Source organism: Lagenorhynchus albirostris, chromosome 3 (assembly GCF_949774975.1).
Source record: "Lagenorhynchus albirostris chromosome 3, mLagAlb1.1, whole genome shotgun sequence".
Classification (NCBI taxonomy): Eukaryota; Metazoa; Chordata; class Mammalia; order Artiodactyla; family Delphinidae; genus Lagenorhynchus; species Lagenorhynchus albirostris.
This window is the reverse complement of record NC_083097.1, coordinates 45,824,239-45,842,419: the sequence shown is the minus strand read 5'-3', so window position 1 is coordinate 45,842,419 and position 18,181 is coordinate 45,824,239. Positions and strand designations below refer to the sequence as shown.

The 18,181-nt window shown below is 40.4% G+C and overlaps 1 protein-coding gene across 2 annotated transcripts in view; it reads left to right on the top strand.

Moving 5' to 3' along the window:
* Positions 1-13,598, top strand: part of LOC132516835 (cAMP-specific 3',5'-cyclic phosphodiesterase 4D) — a 287,805-nt gene extending 274,207 nt beyond the window's left edge. For both annotated transcript variants that reach the window (XM_060142977.1, XM_060142978.1), the window contains 5 exons: positions 958-1,057; positions 5,612-5,766; positions 7,207-7,329; positions 7,824-8,006; positions 8,722-13,598. In XM_060142977.1, the coding sequence (XP_059998960.1) occupies positions 958-1,057; positions 5,612-5,766; positions 7,207-7,329; positions 7,824-8,006; positions 8,722-9,135 (975 nt within the window). In that variant the 3' untranslated portion in view covers positions 9,136-13,598. The remainder of the gene's footprint in view (positions 1-957; positions 1,058-5,611; positions 5,767-7,206; positions 7,330-7,823; positions 8,007-8,721) is intronic.
* The last annotated feature ends 4,583 nt before the right edge of the window (positions 13,599-18,181 follow it).

Below are 18,181 nucleotides of genomic sequence, written 5' to 3'. Positions count from 1 at the left end.
CATGCCGCGGAGCGGCTGGGCCCGTGAGCCATGGCCGCTGAGCCTGCGCGTCCGGAGCCTGTGCTCCGCAACGGGAGAGGCCACAACAGTGAGAGGCCCACATACCGCAAAAAAAAAAAAAAAAGATTTAGGGATTCCTGTGTTTTATGATACTGCTTCTTTGAAATGATCTAGTGGACATTCCACAAAGCAAATCTGGCTTCCTCAGTTTTCAGTTAGTGTGGGTTTTTTTGGGAATTTAGCCTGAGGATTTTTTCATTTATAGTTCAAAGATGATTATTTTATAAAATATCAATACTAGCAATGCATTGGTATTTTTCATAGAACTTATTAGAAGGAAACACATTCTTAATGTTACCAGATCCTATGAAGTTGTTCCATTATATATTTAGTAAAGCAATTTGATTTCCTTCATTGTTTGGGAGAGTGATTCTCTTTGCTAATATATTTTATAGTTCGGATTGTTTCATTATAAAACTGTTAATACGTCATCATTTGAGTGAGGAGTTCTCAGCTGGGGGTGATTTTCCCTTTTACTCGTACTCCTCCCTTCCCCCAGGGACATTTGGCAATATGTGGAGACATTTTTAGCTGTCACAACTCGGGGGTACATGCTACTGGCATCTCATGGGTAGAGGCCAGGGATCCTACTAAAAATCCTGTAATTCACAGGATGGCCTCCCATAACGAACAATTATCCGGCCCCGAATGTCAGTTTTGCTGAGATTGAGAGTCCCTGTTTAGAATGGAAGAAAAGAAAATAATTGCTCATGTCATTAATTTTCTGCACATTTTCAGAATATCCTTAAACATCATCTTAAATACTTTTAAAATAAGCTATTATTTTCTATAAAAAATTTGTAGATGCTCATTTTTTAATATTTTAAAAAATATAACCATTGGAAAAGGTTTGATCATGAGTTATAATAAAATCAGATATTGTCTGGATTTTTTCAGGCTGTGTTTACAGATTTAGAGATTCTTGCAGCAATTTTTGCCAGTGCAATACATGATGTAGATCATCCTGGTGTGTCCAATCAGTTTCTGATCAATACAAGTAAGTAAAGCATACTTATTTTTGCAGAAAAAATTTTCCTTTGTACATTTTAGAATGACTGAGAATCTTTATAGAATGACTGAGAGTCTTTATGTTTCCAGAGCCATAATGTTCTCTTGAGATGTGCAGATCAGATAGGCGTTTCAGTGATAGCATATGTTAATGTAGTCTAGCTCTAAAAATTATATTCATATCCCATGAGGCATATGATGTTTGAAAAACATGCATTCCAGTACTTCTCTAGAAATAATATATTACCATATTAGTAGACAAGGGTAATCAAAAGTGAAAGTTTGCCGAAAGATGTAGATAGTTAGATTGCTCCTAAAGTTTCAAATAAAAGAAGTTATCAGAATAAATGTTAAATTTGTCATTTTCTGTAGGTTGTCATTTAATCCTCTCCAGAGGCTGTAACTCCTCTTTCCCTCTCCACCACCATGCCCTGCCCTGTTCTTTCCTTTTTATTTTATTTTTTTATTAGAAATATCTTCTTTATTTTATTTTTTTTAATTATTATTATTTTTTTTAATTTCTCGGCGCAGCATGCAGGATCTTAGTTCCCTGACCAGGGATTGAACCCCTGCCCCCTACCAGTGGAAGCGTGGCGTCTTAACCACTGGACCGCCAGGGAAGTCCTTGTTCTTTCCTTTTTAAATCTCCTGCTGAGGGCAGTAGGAACTTCTCTTTTGACTATCTCTTTTTATTTAATATTTTTTTAACCATTAATTTTTTCTCACTGGTGACATTTCATAAAATAAGTCATCACTGAATTTGGAAATATAAAGAACGGTAGACTCTTCAGTGTGCGACACCTCTGACACAGCTGCATAGAAAACCTCTGTAGGGAATGTTAGTGGTGCTTGAGCTAGGCTTTTGCAAAGAGGTTAAGCTTTACAGAAATTCTGTTCTTTCTGTACTTGAAGTTAACTGGTAAATAATTTACGTGTACCATTCATTATTAAATTCCCTCACACCATGGTAGATTAACATTATAAAGTCAGTTTTATATGTGAAAAAATAAAGTTCAAAATTGTTAATGTTTTTCATATCTGTTAAGGGTTTGCCTTTCCTCTTTGCCGTGAGTTGTGGATAATAGTCTCCTCGTGCCCCACAGCAATCTAGCTCCAGTAGCATCTGTGCCTTCACCATTCATTCACAACACAGCCAGATTTAAAGAGAGAATTTAAGTATAGCCTTGTTTTGAGAGATTTAACTCAGATCTTTTGGATTATTTACCTATTTGTATATTTTTAATAGCCTCTGGACTGCCCTGTAACAAAATGCACTTTAGTAACTCACTCATGTATAGGAGGATTGAAAGTCATGGATTTCCAAAAATGTGTGGATAGTCAGTACATTTTAGAAGTCTGGTTTATGAACTTATTTATCTAGGATTAGACAGGATAACATTTCATGTTTCAGCCACCTTATGAGAACCTATAATGGGGTGCTTTCAGGAGTCACCAAAACATTACTATATATTGACACATAAATATTAATATACATTAGAGGCAGCTACATGAGTTTACATTGTATCATTGGTTAGGGTCGACTGTGTCCTTTCTGTAAAGAACAGGAAGTTCATATAGTAAAAGGTACACTGCCAAATTTTTATTATCCTGGCTTGATTCATTTTTTTGATTCTTATGTATGTCTTGATATGTTCTTAATTTTATAGATTTTTAACAAATACATATAAATTTTGTTTTAATTTTTGCTATTAAGAAAGGTGTGCATTTTTTCTTTAAATTAATAATACCAAAATCAGACCTATGTGTTTTCTTTGCATCCTATTATATATAATATTGTATGTTCCCATATTATAACATTAGAATTAAGAATAGAGAACAAATTAAAACAAGTGATAATAAAGTCACTGTCTTCCAAGTACTCTGATAAATTTTTCAAGAAAAATGAGGACCAACTCTATTATTCTTTCTTGTGGACCCTCTAAGGGCAAATGGGCTTAGGCTGGCATCAGAGTACCCGTGGAGTCTGCAGTTTAAACTAGCAAGGCCTCAGTTCACAGATGAATCTGATGCCCTTTAAAGTTTGAGAGCCACTGAGAATAGATGATGGAGACATGTAGGGGGTAATTATGCATACAGGACAGTGGCCAAGGGTGTCTGTTTATTAAGGTCATTTTGCTGATGATCTGCCTGAGGTGGAAGGGTAACTGACCATGTTTCTGGAAGCATTTTGTTATTCAGTGATGTTGTGCAGATCTCCTTTCCGTGGGGCCTCAGCAACACAGGGTAGTCAACAGCTTTGGATTGCTGATGTTTCCTTGACGGTGGGGTGTGATGAGGCTGTGTTATATCTGAAAGAGTGAATGAGCATCATCACCTGGTAGATGAAAGTTATCCCAGGGTTGATCAGAACCCCAGGGCATTATGAGAATTACTGCCTTAGTTAGCTGTTAACTAGGGATCAAGCCAGCCATCATTTTATTTCAGGACTCAGAAGAGGCTTAGTAGCCAGTAACACAAGTAAGTTTTAGCTTCACAGCATACTCTAATGGAGTCCCTCTAATAACTTGCAAACTTGTAAGAAATAGCCTTATGAAATACCCTATCAGAATTATGTGATTATTTTTAGCTTACAGTAAACCCTTTTTTATAGACGTTAAATTTGCGCTTTCTCTTTCTTTTGGGGATTGTTTGAGCATCAGTGGCTCAGGCTAGCACACTCTCGGCTCTTAGCCTGGAGCTGGCGCTGCCAACCTGTCCAAAGCCAAAGGCTGAATCTGTGTTTCTCGTAATAAAGACTTGGAATCATCAGATCAGACTTCCTGTAGATGGGAGGTCACCTGTCCTATTTTAAGGGAGGCTGCATGGCTCGCCGTGGTGGAGGGGCACTGGGGCTCACCTGGCTGATTCCTAGGCCAGAGACACCTCTGCTTCTTAGTTGTGGTGACAGTTTTCATTAATCATTCTGCTTGTATTAGTTTTAGGCACCAAATGATTTGCTGTTAATGACACGTACACTCCTTGTAAACATGCTGCAGGTTTTGAGTCAGTTAAGCTTTTATATATGATGTAGGGGAATGGGGGACTCTGAATAGGATGTAAAGAAGTGGAAATTCCAGGTGAGAAGCTGCATAAGTCTTTTTCAAGGACAATACTATGTAAATAAATCCATAAAATGTAAATAGCATCATGAAATATTGAATAGAACACGTTAGGGGAGATTTATCTTAAAAAAAGCATTTCACATAACAGCATTATTTTCTGAAACAGTGAAGCAGCATCAAAACATATATAGCAATAAATTTTACTTGGAAAACGAATACTTTCTGTTTATAGCAAAGATGCCTGGGTTTGGGGGGAAAAGATCTCCTCACACATTTGAACACAGTAGTCGTGTTCAAAGCATATGACTTTTGAGATTCAAGAGCAGAGGCATTTCACTGTATGAAGGTGGAGCTGGACCTAGCGACAGTAGACACACTTTATTTCACTGATCTCATTTTAAAATAAGCTTTCCACAGCTATATTTGTAGCTTATAAATAGAATGTTATTTTTCTGTATAAACCTAAAATCATAGGATTTCAGTCAAAATATTCTTGAACCCCTCTCGTCCTCCCTAGCTTCTTTAAAATAGTCATTGAATAGTATTGGGTATTTCTTTATTAGAAAAGAATATATATTTTCCACACATGAGTCAGAAGAAAGATCAAATACATATGCTTTTCGTCTTTACAGTGACTTAAGTGGCAACAGGATGAAGCACCAGTCAGGTTTTTTTGATGACTACCTTATAGGTCTGAGTCTGCTATTATAGGAACTAGGAGAGAGGCAGGATTTGTCACTACCTAAAATAGGTCCAGGACAATTGTGGGGGAATGGCAGAATCTTCACTCTGGAGAAATGTAGGCGGCTAAACACCCTTCTCTGTGTGAAGCCCTGAACATGCAGCTGGGACGGGCAATATACATGTGTATAGTGACTGCCAAGATACTTGGAAAAGGAAATGGAAAAATGAATAAAGCTTTGCCTTTCAAAGCTATACTATGAACCAAATAAGCACAAGCATGAACAAATCTGATATCGTTCATGTGTTCCAAGCTGTTCTTGTTCCTTCTCAGAGCACGAATAATCCTAAGTCACATGATCTTTACATTACATACAGTGTTGGGTAGGTGGTCCACAGTTGTCAGGAATACAACATTCTATGCTCTGGACATGTTGTAAATGTTAGGGATAATGTCTTCTTCTGCTGAGCTTACGGAGCTGCCTCTGGCAGATCCGGAGAGGAGGTTCAAGGTAATCTGGCCTAACTCTTCTTTCCCTTTATAGCGGAGGAAGCTGAAGCCACAGGGTGAACTGACTTGCCGTGTGCCAAGAGCATTAGAATACACTCCCAAGATCCCAGGGATCTTTCTGTGGCTACATTAACTAGCAGACTTTCTCCTAGGTGTTGTCATGTAATGGGAATGCGAGCAGCGACGTTTAGGGGAAATTGCTTCCTAAACCCAAAATATCTCAGAATATGAAGAATAAGATAAACTTAGCATAAATGGCTTTGCTAACCTTCTGTCTCTTTCTTTCAAGACTCTGAACTTGCCTTGATGTACAATGACTCTTCTGTCCTGGAGAACCATCATTTGGCCGTGGGCTTTAAGTTGCTTCAGGAAGAAAACTGCGACATTTTCCAGAATTTGACCAAAAAGCAAAGACAGTCATTAAGGAAGATGGTCATTGATATTGTAAGTAACTGATAAAAGCAAAAAGAGAACTGTGATGCATGGTGTTTTTAAAAAGAAAAAAGAATGAGATGACTATCAGGGAAAGTATCATGTATATTTCAAGGTAATGCTGCCTTTTTTGTCCCAGAGGCTGGCCCTGCTGCTGGCAATGATGCTCTACTGCTAACAGTCTGGGGCTAAGAATAATGACAGCTTACCCTCATTCTAGGTTTATTTTCTGAACTCCTCCTGTCTGGTGGCAGACAGAGATGGCTAACAAAAGCACAGGGAGCTGGCTAAAAAAATGGATTTTTTCCATTCAAAAACTGGAAAAAAAATCTCTGTCAGCGCAAGTGCCATGTAGAAACATGCATGACATTAGTCTTTTCTCTATGCATGTTTTTCACAGCGATTATGAGACACACGAATATCTCTGGTTGTCAAAAACTTAATCTGTTAAGCTTTGTACATACAAAGAAAGGCAGGTATTATCTGGTTTGGATAAGCAGAAAATTGACCAGAATATTGTTTCTGAAGTACTCTGTAAGCAACCTTGACTCACTCCATCGTAGTCCAGTAACCACTTTCTAGCACAAGGGATAGAAAAACTTCAAAACGTGCAATGGGGCTTCCCTGGTGGCGCAGTGGTTGAGAGTCCGCCTGCCGATGCAGGGGACATGGGTTCGCACCCTGGTCCGGGAAGATCCCACATGCCGCGGAGCGGCTGGGCCCGTGAGCCATGGCCGCTGAGCCTGCGTGTCCGGAGCCTGTGCTCCGCAACGGGAGAGGCCACAACAGTGAGAGGCCCGTACTGCAAAAGCAAACAAACAAACAAACAAACAAAACGTACGTACGATGATATCTTATCTATGGAAATATCCCTTTCTATCACTATGAAAGTGGCTGCCAGTGCCTACTGTTTCTGTATATTGCACACATGTATCTGGGCTTCCAGGGAAAGTGATAGCAAAGGGGAGAAGACTCTGCCCCAAGAAGCAGTAAAGGATTCCCACACACAGCTGTTAGACAACAGAGTGGTTCTCCATTTCTTCTCGCGTTCTCCATGATATTTTTATGTGCAAATTCTGACTTTTTTCCCCTGGACGTTTTTTACTTATTAAAATACTCTTTGTTGGGACTTCCCTGGCGGTCCAGTGGTTAAGACTTCGTGCTTCCACTACAGGACACACGGGTTCGATCCCTGGTCAGGGAACTAAGATCCCACATGCCAAGCGGTGTGGCTAAAAAAAAGAAAAGAAAAGAAATATCTCTACTGTATAGCACGGAGAACTCTACTCTCAATGCTCCATAATGACCTGTATGGGAAAAGAATCTAAAAAATAAAGAGTGGATATATGTATTGTATAACTGATTTACTTTGCTGTACGTGTGAAACTAACACAACATTGTAAATCAACTATACTGCAATAAAAATTTTTTAAAAATACTCTGTCTTTTAAGGTACTTGCAACAGACATGTCAAAGCACATGAATCTGCTGGCTGATTTGAAAACTATGGTTGAAACTAAGAAAGTGACAAGTTCTGGAGTTCTTCTTCTTGATAATTATTCTGATAGGATTCAGGTAAAGCATTCGAATTTGCTGTGTCTGAGTGTGTGTGTGTGTGTGTGTGTGTGTGTACACGTGTCTGTGTGTCTAGCTTAGATAAGATTTATGTCTCCTTTTCTCCAACTTATAATTTTAGTAGCTGTAAGCAGGATTTTTATCCAAATTCTTAATCTTGAGAATTAACCAGATAAAATCCTGTTGACCTTTTCAAGTGGAAATGCGTTAAAAAAAAAAAAAGTAACATCCTACAAAACCAACCACTTAATAAGCAGCTCTGAATTTAATCAACCATGCACATGAACAGTTTCTCTTATGATACTTAGATGCAGTAGAAGTGGCATAATTTGGGACTATTAACACAGGTGTGAACTTCACACAGACACACCATGGTCGAGCTGTCTGGCACGACTCTTACACGACATGTATTTTTAAGTGTCACAGTCATCTGATGTGAATTTCTAGTAAAAATGGAGCAGCTGCTAAATAGAGAAGGCATTGATCTGTTTTAGGTCCTTCAGAACATGGTGCATTGTGCCGACCTGAGCAACCCAACCAAGCCTCTGCAGCTATACCGCCAGTGGACGGACCGCATCATGGAGGAGTTCTTCCGCCAAGGGGACCGAGAGAGGGAGCGGGGCATGGAGATAAGCCCCATGTGTGACAAGCACAATGCCTCTGTGGAAAAATCACAGGTGATGCCTTAAGCATAAAGCTTTCAGAGAGAACACAACTACACGGAACATTTGGTTACGCCGTATGCATGTCACACAGTATTTTACTGGGTTTTCTTAATTACTTTCTTTTGTCAAGCTCAATGTCCACCTTAGTGTTTGCAAGCCAAAAAATTCTTTGATTCTTAGAATTTATATTCGTATAGTCATATATACGTTCATCGGACAGTATATTCATTCGTCGTGACTGTATGTATATAGTATATTCGTATGTGTAGAATTATTTCAGCTATCTCAGTTCATAAGTGAATAAAGTTATATGAATCCATATAGAGTACATGGCGTTATTTCAGCTCTGTGGATTTACCTACGCATGGGCTATTCTAAATAAAGTCTCAGCCTCAAGCCAGGTCCTGCCATGTAAACAACTGGAGGTTTTCTTACATCACAGACTCTTGGACTCAGAGTTCGAGAAGCTAGTTTTTACCAGCTAGTAATGACATTTTCTTATTGGTCTGCTACCTAAAATAATGACTGTTTTACCAAACTAAGGTTAGTAGTCTTCAGCTCAGTGTTATCCTTGCAGAGCATATTATATTTTATATATTTTTCTGTAAATTCTATATATCATATATAAAAATTTAATTCAACATATCAATTAGTTACATTTGAGGGGGCTCGTTAACCTCTTCCATTGTTTCTTAGTCCCAATCGGCTTTGTGTTTTTTTTAATCAGGTGGGCTTCATAGACTACATTGTTCATCCTCTCTGGGAGACGTGGGCAGACCTGGTCCATCCTGACGCCCAGGACATTTTGGACACTTTGGAGGACAATCGTGAGTGGTACCAGAGCACGATTCCTCAGAGCCCCTCCCCGGCACCGGATGACCAGGAGGAGGGCCGGCAGGGTCAAACCGAGAAGTTCCAGTTTGAACTGACTTTAGAGGAGGACGGCGAGTCAGACACGGAAAAGGACAGTGGGAGTCAAGTGGAAGAAGACACTAGCTGCAGTGACTCCAAGACGCTCTGCACTCAAGACTCGGAGTCCACCGAAATCCCCCTGGACGAGCAGGCGGAAGAGGAAGCCGTGGGAGAGGAGGAGAGCCAGCCCGAGGCCTGTGCCATCGGCGATCACTCGCCCGACACATAACAGGGCAGAGACTTCCATGCCTTTTGTTTGTGTTTTTTGTTTTTTTAAGTAGAAACATTGTTTCCAAAGTGCATGTCACATGCCACAACTACGGTCACACCTCACTGTCATCTGCCAGGACGTTTGCGGAACAAAACTGACCTTGACGACTCAGTCTAGCGCTCAGGAATATCGTCACCAGTTTTTTCACCTCCATGTCATCAGAACGAGGGGGACATCTCCACGAACGGCAGTGTCCAAAGACTGCAGCTCGGTCGAGCTGAAGACGCAGAGAAAATCACCTCCAAAGTGTTTTCTAGGGAGTGTGGCTCATCAGGCAGCCCAAAAGTTGAGACGATTTGGGGGTTCTTTTCCTTTTTATTTGTTTGCAATATTTTCAGCAGAAAACAGGCATTACATGGACGGAGTGAAGCAACAGATGGGTCAGGAACAGGACACATTGTGAAGCTGTTACCAGGAAGAAGATGAGCCACAGAAATTGCATAATTTTCTAATTTCAAGTCTTCCTGATACCTGACTGAATAGTGTGGTTCAGTGAGCTGCACTGACCTCTACATTTTGTATGATATGTAAAACAGATTTTTTGTAGAGCTTACTTTTATTATTAAATGTATTGAGGTATTATATTTAAAAAACTACATTCAGAACTTCATCTGCCACTGGTTATTTTTTTTCTAAGGAGTAACTTGCAAGTTTTCAGTACAAATCTGTGCTACACTGGATAAACCTAATTTACAAATTTTACTTGCACCTTAGACTTCATAGCAATTAACTGATTTGTAGTGACCCATTGTTTTATATACCAATGACTTCCATATTTTAAAAACAAAAATTGACTTTATGTTGCAGGAAACCCTTTTTGTAGGTCTTCGTTTACTGGCTTTTCGTTTCACTCCTTTCAGACATGCAGAGTTGCTCCCCACTTACATTTCTCTTCACCGTGTGCAAAGTGAATACTCGTTCCATAATACTTTGATGTGCATCCTGTCTAATGTGTCTCAAGCCTCATGGACACTCAGTCATCAGTTGGTGTTGTCTGAAGCAAGTGAGAGATATATAAATACCCAGTAGCTAAAATGGTCAGTCTTTTTTAGATATTTTCCTACTTAGCGTCTTCTGAGAACATTTTGCTGTGGCGATAGACCCTCATTTCACAAGTGCATGTCTTTGTAATAACCCACACATTTCATGTTCCTTTTTGTTTTCACAGTCATAGTAAGAACTTTTCCCCCTTGTGCTGCTTCATCATCAGTGTGTGTTTGAACCTCTGTCCACATTCACTGCGTGGGGTCTTATCAAATATATCACCACCATGCTGACTGATGCAAAGAACAGGTAGTCAAGTTAGAGTTAGCATTCTTTTCTGCCATGAGGTCATATATAATGACTAGCTTTTACTTTTGATTTACAAAGAAACGTTAACAGCTAGCTAGGTAATTTTTTAACAATATTAGCAGAATATATTAATGAAGACCAGTACAATGAATGCTCTTTTGTTTCTCTGATTTCACCATGGGATTAAGAACTGTATGAGGAATATTCCTGAGAAGTGATTTTAAGTGTAGCAATGACTCTTCCTTAAAGGACAGCCATGTAACATGTAGCACTTGATTTATCAGTTATCATTGATCCATAAGTATGTCTTGTGGAGAAGAACTTCTTTAAATACACTGACAGAAAGAAGTTGATGATGCCCCTGGCACCAGAGATTTGGCAATATAATGCCGTTTTAAAATACTGGGCTGGGTAAGAAGATTCTGCATAAGTCAAACATTAGAGATCGCTGTTGGCTAAATTTAGCATCAAGAAATGTATTACAATTTTAGAGATTGATTCCCAGTATTTATGTTCAGTTGGCATCTTGGGGCATTTATTTAGTTTGGACTTCCTTCCCACTTCAGCTCTTAATAAAGTGTTTACCATCTCTGTGAAGAGTTTGGAGCCCAAATAATCATTTTTTAGAGCGACATCCAAGAACCCAAGTAGAGGCTAAAGGAGTATCAGACCAAATGGAAAATAAATAAAACACTAAGTAAAATTGTAACCCTGAAAAACATTTATATTGGGGATGTCAAAAGAAGCCATCTGGGGACTAATCACTAAGTCAGCAGCCAGGGAAATGACCCAAGCTGAAGATACTAGTTTAATCCCCTGAGATCCACTGACGCTTAGAAATTTGGATAGAAAAATTATGTAGCTCTGATCTTTCACACAGAGCACAGGATAGGAAGTGACCAATTAATTATCAGAGTTCCACCCTCCTTCCCCTGTAAAAACCAGACTTTCAAAGAAAGTCTTATGTTTGGCAAGTGGTTTCACAAGAATATTTGGAATCTTGTTTCCATTTTAATTTTATTTGTCCCTGATGGAGGTTTAGAGGAAAAGGCAAAGAATCTAGTGTTTATTCCTTTCTCCAAAATATTCTCATTCCCTCCCCTCCCTAATGCTTGGTATTTCCCCCACAGAGTGCCTAGAATCTTAATAATGAAAAAAAAAAAATTAAAACAGCAATATGTCACAAACAAATCCAGACCTGAAAAGATATATAACTGCACTAAAAAAGAGAGGCTTTTTTTTTCAATTTGTTGGGTTTTAATGGTCACATGTTGTAAAGATATCCACTGATGGACAATCAAATTGTAGAAGAGACATAATATCCAAAAGATAGGGACTAGTGCACTATACAATATACTTCTCCTCTCCCTTCCCTTTCGCCAAAGTGTGCTTCAGAATTATACACCGCTTTAAAAAGAATATCCTTTTACAAGTGACTTTACGTTTCCTAAAATGCCATAAGAAAATGCAATATCTGGGTACTGTACGGGGGAGAAAATGTCCAAGTTTGCATAAAACCAGTACATTTCAGCTTGCAAGTTACTAAATACAATAATGCTGTTTTAATTTTCTTTTACGTCACTTAAAATTCACAAGAAAATAATGTAGATAGAACAAATTGCAGACAAGGAAAAAAAAACTTGAATGAAGTGGATTTTACAGAAAGCTTTATGATACTCTTTGAATGCATTATTTATTTTTTGTGCCATGCATTTTTTTCTCACCAAATGACCTTACCGGTAATACAGTCTTGTTTGTCTGTTTACAACCATGTATTTATTGTAATGTACATACTGTAATGTTAATTGTAAATTATCAGTTCTTATTAAAACATCATCCCGCAATGGGATGGTGTTGATATATTTGGAAACTCTTGGTGAGAGAATGAATGGTGTGTATACATACTCCTTGTACATTTTCTTTTCTTCTATAAAATAGTCTTGTCACCTTAGAGCTTGTTTATGGAAGATTCAAGAAAACTATAAAATACATAAAGGTATATAAAATTAAGAAAACATAGCTGCAGGTCTTTGGTCCCAGGGCTGTGCCTTAACTTTAATCAATATTTTCTTCTGTTTTGCTGCATTTGAAAGTTAGGTAGTGGTGGGGCTAGGGCTGGGCATTTCACATCTGAGCTTTGATCTGTTGGATTTCTGGCAACAGCTGGATTTTACAGAAACACAGACAACCTCTGGAGCATTCTGAGACCCTTTTGAGAGACAAGCCCTTAGGTACTTTTTGCCATGAAGCAGCATGGCATATACGATGGTGATTTTTCCCTATCAGATACTAACTGAGCTACGTCAGTTAGTTACATTTGATTTTTTATTTTCAAACACTACTGGGAAGATATATTCTTGTCCAGTGATTATAAAAAGTCTTTTTTGGCTTCTAGAGCACATGGGCAAACGAATTTGATTTGAAGTTAGAGCCGTAGGTCACGTGTGTTAGTAATTTATTCCTTGGCTTCCTGTCATGTTAAGGAAATATATCATATGAAAAAGGTCATGTTTTTAACCCTTCAAGTAAGATGAGCCAAATTTCCTTACGTATGTAAATCCATGTATTTAAACACAAAGTTTTATATGATGCCAATTCACACAGCATAATGGATTCACCATTCTCTAGAATCTGTTTCAGCAAAACTTGCATTGCTTTAGAATTTTTAAATTCAACCTTGCACAGCTCCTAAAAGCTATGAAAAATTCCCGGTGGCCCAGCCCTCAGGATGTGTGACTTAGTGAAAGGAGAGATTCTTTTTCTAGAAAAAATGAGCCTCCTTTTATTTTCTTTCTTCCTTTCTTTTTTTTTTTTTTTTTTTTTTTTTTGACACAAACTGTAGATTTTAGCAGCCCTGGCCCAAAGGAATTTGATTACTTTTGTTTTAAACAGTACAACGGGGACACTATAATTACAAAAAAACATCCTTACTGATTTTAGTTGTTTTTAATTTGATTTCTTTGGATATGTTTTCAGAGTGGTAAATTGTGTGTGAGCATTACAAATGATGATTCTTTTAGTGGTTTCATAGCCTCTCTTACAGCCCATGGGGATAGTACTGTACATCAATACCTTCATATGAAATTTTTATATGCAATGGAAATAAAAGCATGGGTTGATTCTGCCTATTTATGACTCGATCTTTTACAAATAAAAGGTTATTCATTTTAACTTGTAGTTCAGTCAGCACAGGTTTCCGAGGGCCATGAAGATTGTTAAGGTGGAATAGAGGAGGATAGTGACGTCATACATTACTATTGATAGTCACAGTCCAATGAAACCAAATTATGTAGATTAATCTTGCTACAGAAAAAAAAAGCCAAAATTATGTAAATGGCCTACAACATTAAGCACAGTGTTTTGTAAACAACCTTGGGAAGGGGACTTCTCTAACTGAGTACTCTGGCATCCTGAAAGTTATTCAGATACTCCACAGTTATTTGTTGGGTCCCTACTCTGCAGACTACAAGGTTGTGAGGATTCAGCAGGGAACGAGACATCATTTCTGCTTTTGTGAGCTTACGGTCTAGAAGAGACAAAGGTATTCAACCATCCCATACACAGCATTGTCAGTGTCCTCAGTACAGCAAAGAAGCTCAGGTGCTGCAATTGAGCAGGAACCTGACCTTGGTCTCTTCTGGAGGGCCAGAGAAGGCTTTCTTCGGGAAGCGATTTGGGGCTGAGCTCTGAAGGATCGTGAGAGATAACTTGGCAAAAAGCAAGAGCTGACACAAAGAAGAGGAGGGTCCAGACAGAGAAAACATTTGCAAAAGTCCTGAGGTGCAGATGAGCTCCAGACCTCTGGAGAAATGGAAGGAAAACACTCCTGTTCCATCACTCTTTTTTCCCTCACCATGCTTTCTTTCCTCTATAACACTTATTGCAAATTGACATATGCATCTGTTTGTTTATTGTCCGTCTCTCCCACCAGAACATAGCTTCATGAGAGTAGAGTCTTTGCTCACCGGTGTATCCCTCACACCTAAAACAATGCCTGGTACACAGTAGGTGTTTAATATTCATTGAATAGGGACTTCCCTGGTGGAGCAGTGGTTAAGAATCTGCCTGCCAATGCAGGGGACATGGGTTCGAGCCCTGGTCCAGGAAGATCCCACATGCCGCGGAGCAACTAAGCCTGTGCGCTGAGCCTGCACTCTACAGCCTGCGAGCCACAACTACTGAGCCCACGTGCCACAACTACTGAAGCCTGCGTGCCTAGAGCCCGTGCTCCACAACGAGAAGCCACCACAATGAGAAGGCCGTGCACTGCAACGAAGAGTAGCCCCCGCTCACCGCAACTAAGGAAAGTCTATGCACAGCAACAAAGACCCAACGCAACCAAATAAATAAATAAATAATATTTGTTGAATATAGCCACCAAACTGATATTGGATATAATTCAATCTGGTGATCCAGACATAAAAATATTCTGGCTGTTTTTTAATTTTTGAGCTTGTCAAGATCCTGGATAAAGAGAGGTTACCGTTTTCTACCCTGTTGCTAAGTAAAGACTCTGCCTCTTCCTCACAATTTCTCCTTTTTTTCCCTGAATGGCAGAAAATCAGTTTTCATGATGAGGAGAGTAAAGAAATCACCAAAAGTTGAATCCCTAAATCGTAACGAATACAGTTAATTCAATAGAAAGACTGTGCTCAGCCTCTTCACCATTTCCTCCCAACACCGCAGAGAACGACAGAGACTAGAGCCTAAAGATGACCAAATCATGGCATCCAGGAAGGCCTGAGCAAGCCCAAGTCCCCTTCCTCAGTTTACGTCCCCAAAGTGAGACTCTGGGACAAAGGAACGAGCAGCCTTCTTTTCCCCACTCGTCCCCCCATGCTGATTTAGGCCAATTTGGGTGTGCTGAGCCCACCTGAGTTTAGGTCTTTGACTGGAAACATCTCCTCAGGTACCTAGCTTTGAACCCACAACAGTAAAACATTCCACAGAAGAAAAGAAAACCGTCTTCCCTGTCGCCAGAGAGCACCACCCCCAGCAGGGATGCTCTTGCTTACAGAGCCTTGTTTTAGTGGAATTCCACCTCTGCATTCCCAGCTTTCTGACTTGGGGGCTGTTTCTTTCGTAGCTATTCTCATATCTCCAAATATGCAATGTCAGACTCAGTGTAATGGGTACAAATCTCAGCCCATGCACTCAAGTGTGCAGGATACCCTGCTTGCTTTATTTCCATCAATTAACATGGGCTTTACGTCCCGATCCTACTACAGTCTTGGGACTTTCCATCTCTGTCTTTATTAGCACATCCCCTCACCCTCCCAACATAAAAGTGCTCTCACCTGCAGCCAGTCTTGGGACATTCCATCTCTGTCTTTATTAGCACATCCCCTCACCCTCCCAACATAAAAGTGCTCTCACCTGCAGCCAGTCTTGGGACTTTCCATCTCTGTCTTTATTAGCACATCCCCTCACCCTCCCAACATAAAAGTGCTCTCACCTGCAGCCAGTCTTGGGACTTTCCATCTCTGTCTTTATTAGCACATCCCCTCACTCTCCCAACATAAAAGTGCTCTCACCTGCATCCCAGCAGAAACATCACTCCTGGGTGTTGTCAAGACTGCAGTGGTTCCTTACAGTTTCTGGGCTCTTTGCTTCCTTCTCACGCACGTGGTGCCCGCTGAGGCTGGGAACCCCTTACGCCCACCACAGATGCAAAGGATACCACCCTCCCAAAATCCAGAGCCACTCCCCAAGATAGTCCAAAAAAAAAGACGGACCTGGACAATTCCTCTGAGAGCTGGCCACGGTCAGTAGGACCCAAGCCGCAAATGAAGTACATTCCATTTCCTGTCCGGCCTTATATGAGCTGCAAATGGAGTGCAATCCACATTTCTGTCGGGCCGTATTTTGGGGTCCCCAACTGGAGGGTTGAGCTGCCTGCACAAGAAGGAACTGACAACCTGTGTGCCCCAGGCAGGCAGAAAGTCACGCCAAGTTGGCAGGACACAAAATGAGACAAACTAGGAGGCAACGGCTGTTCCTGGGAGAGAAAGGATCCACAACCAAGGGCTCAGGCTTCGGCAAGGAAGGGAAAACTTGAAATTTTACCTTTCTCACCGGGGCACTACAGAGATCCAAGCGAGCTGACGCTGGTAAGAATTCTCACCTTTCCTTGGCTTTTCTGCTGGTTTTCCTAGGATCCCATCTGCAGGCTCCAGAGTGAGTAGGGTTTCAAGTAGAGAGTGTAGCCCTGTGTCTGTGAGAACTGACAAGGCTTTTCATTAATTTGAATGTTAGCTTCTCCTGGGCTGTTGAAGGGAATAACTGATAACAGTTGACTGGAGAATATCTGCGAGTCTGGTCAACCCTGGGAGGGGCCCTCTTTCGAGGGTAGATATGGGGGCATTCGAGTTGGAGTGGAAGGATTTGACAAAACCTTTTTTCCAGTGTCCTAAGTGAATGCCAATGAGACGATTTGTTTGGCTGATGGACCCCAGGAGTGTGCAGTGGGGGAGGCCCAGGTGTTCCAGGTTTCTGGCTTTAAGGCTGTCGCCGCTATAAGGTAACCGACTTGGTGGGCTGCTAGTTACGGCCTTGGGGTCTCTTCAGAGTGGAAAAGCAATTCAGCACAGGCTTAGTGAGTACTCAGGCATCGCAGGGTACAGGCGTCGGTAGGAATCAACTCTTTGGTCTTTAATTTTTCATTAGCCTTTTACAATGAATTTCAATGATGCTTTCTTGGAATCTTGAAGCTTTTGGAGGCTTCTGCATGCCAATTAAAATAGATATCCCATTCTGTTCATTGGTTTGGGAACCCTTGCTTTCAGGTGCACTTCTTAAATGAACGATCTTCCCTAATTGGAAAGTTCCCTATGACGGCCATTGTAATTCTAGGTTGTCTTAGTAAGATTTTGCCATTTTTGTAGATATCTATGGCTTCCTGGACCACAGTTCTTAGACTTAAAATAAGCAGATGTGCCGGGAGGTGGCATACTCAGGTCTTTGAAACTGGAGGATCCCGTTACTTTAGCTAAGCCTTGGGTCTCTAGGAGACAAATTAATACCTAAGGGGGATGTGCTGTTGGGCTAGGGCTTTTGTGGTGTTTCAAAAAACTTGCCAAAAACTGTTTAAAAACGATGAAAGAAGATAATTTGGGTGGTACGAACGGAGAACTGCCAAAGGGGGAAGAAAGCAAGGAGCTTTTCTAGGTTAAAGAATAAAGAACAAGGAAGAGACAAATAGAAAATATCTGCTTGGCTGGGGACAAATACTCAACCTTGTCTGGGGCAAGAAGCCGGAGGCGGCCTGGTGTTTGCGGATTGGCTGACTGGATACACTGTGTTTCCGATCAAGAGGCGCATTTACAGGAACACAAGTTATGTAAGTTTTGGTTTGTTGATGTGGCATCTCAGGCAGGAGCCGCTCCATCTTGGGCCTAGAAATTTATTTCAACAGTATTTTGTACGTATCCCTAGGTTAGATGTGTACATACCCCTCACTAGCTTGTGAGATTTTGCAGAAAGTGTGCTCCTTTTGGTCTGGCTAGTAAAGATTTAAGTCAAGACATCAATATTTGCCTGTTCCTTCTCCTCTAATACCAGTGGTCCTTGCACTGACATCAGAATCAACTAGATTCTTGTTAGAAATGCAAATGATCAAGCCCCAACTCAGATCTTGGGAATAAGAATCCCTAGGGGTGGGTCGCAGAATCTGTCTTTTAACCAGTCGTCCTGTTACTCCTATGGGCCATAA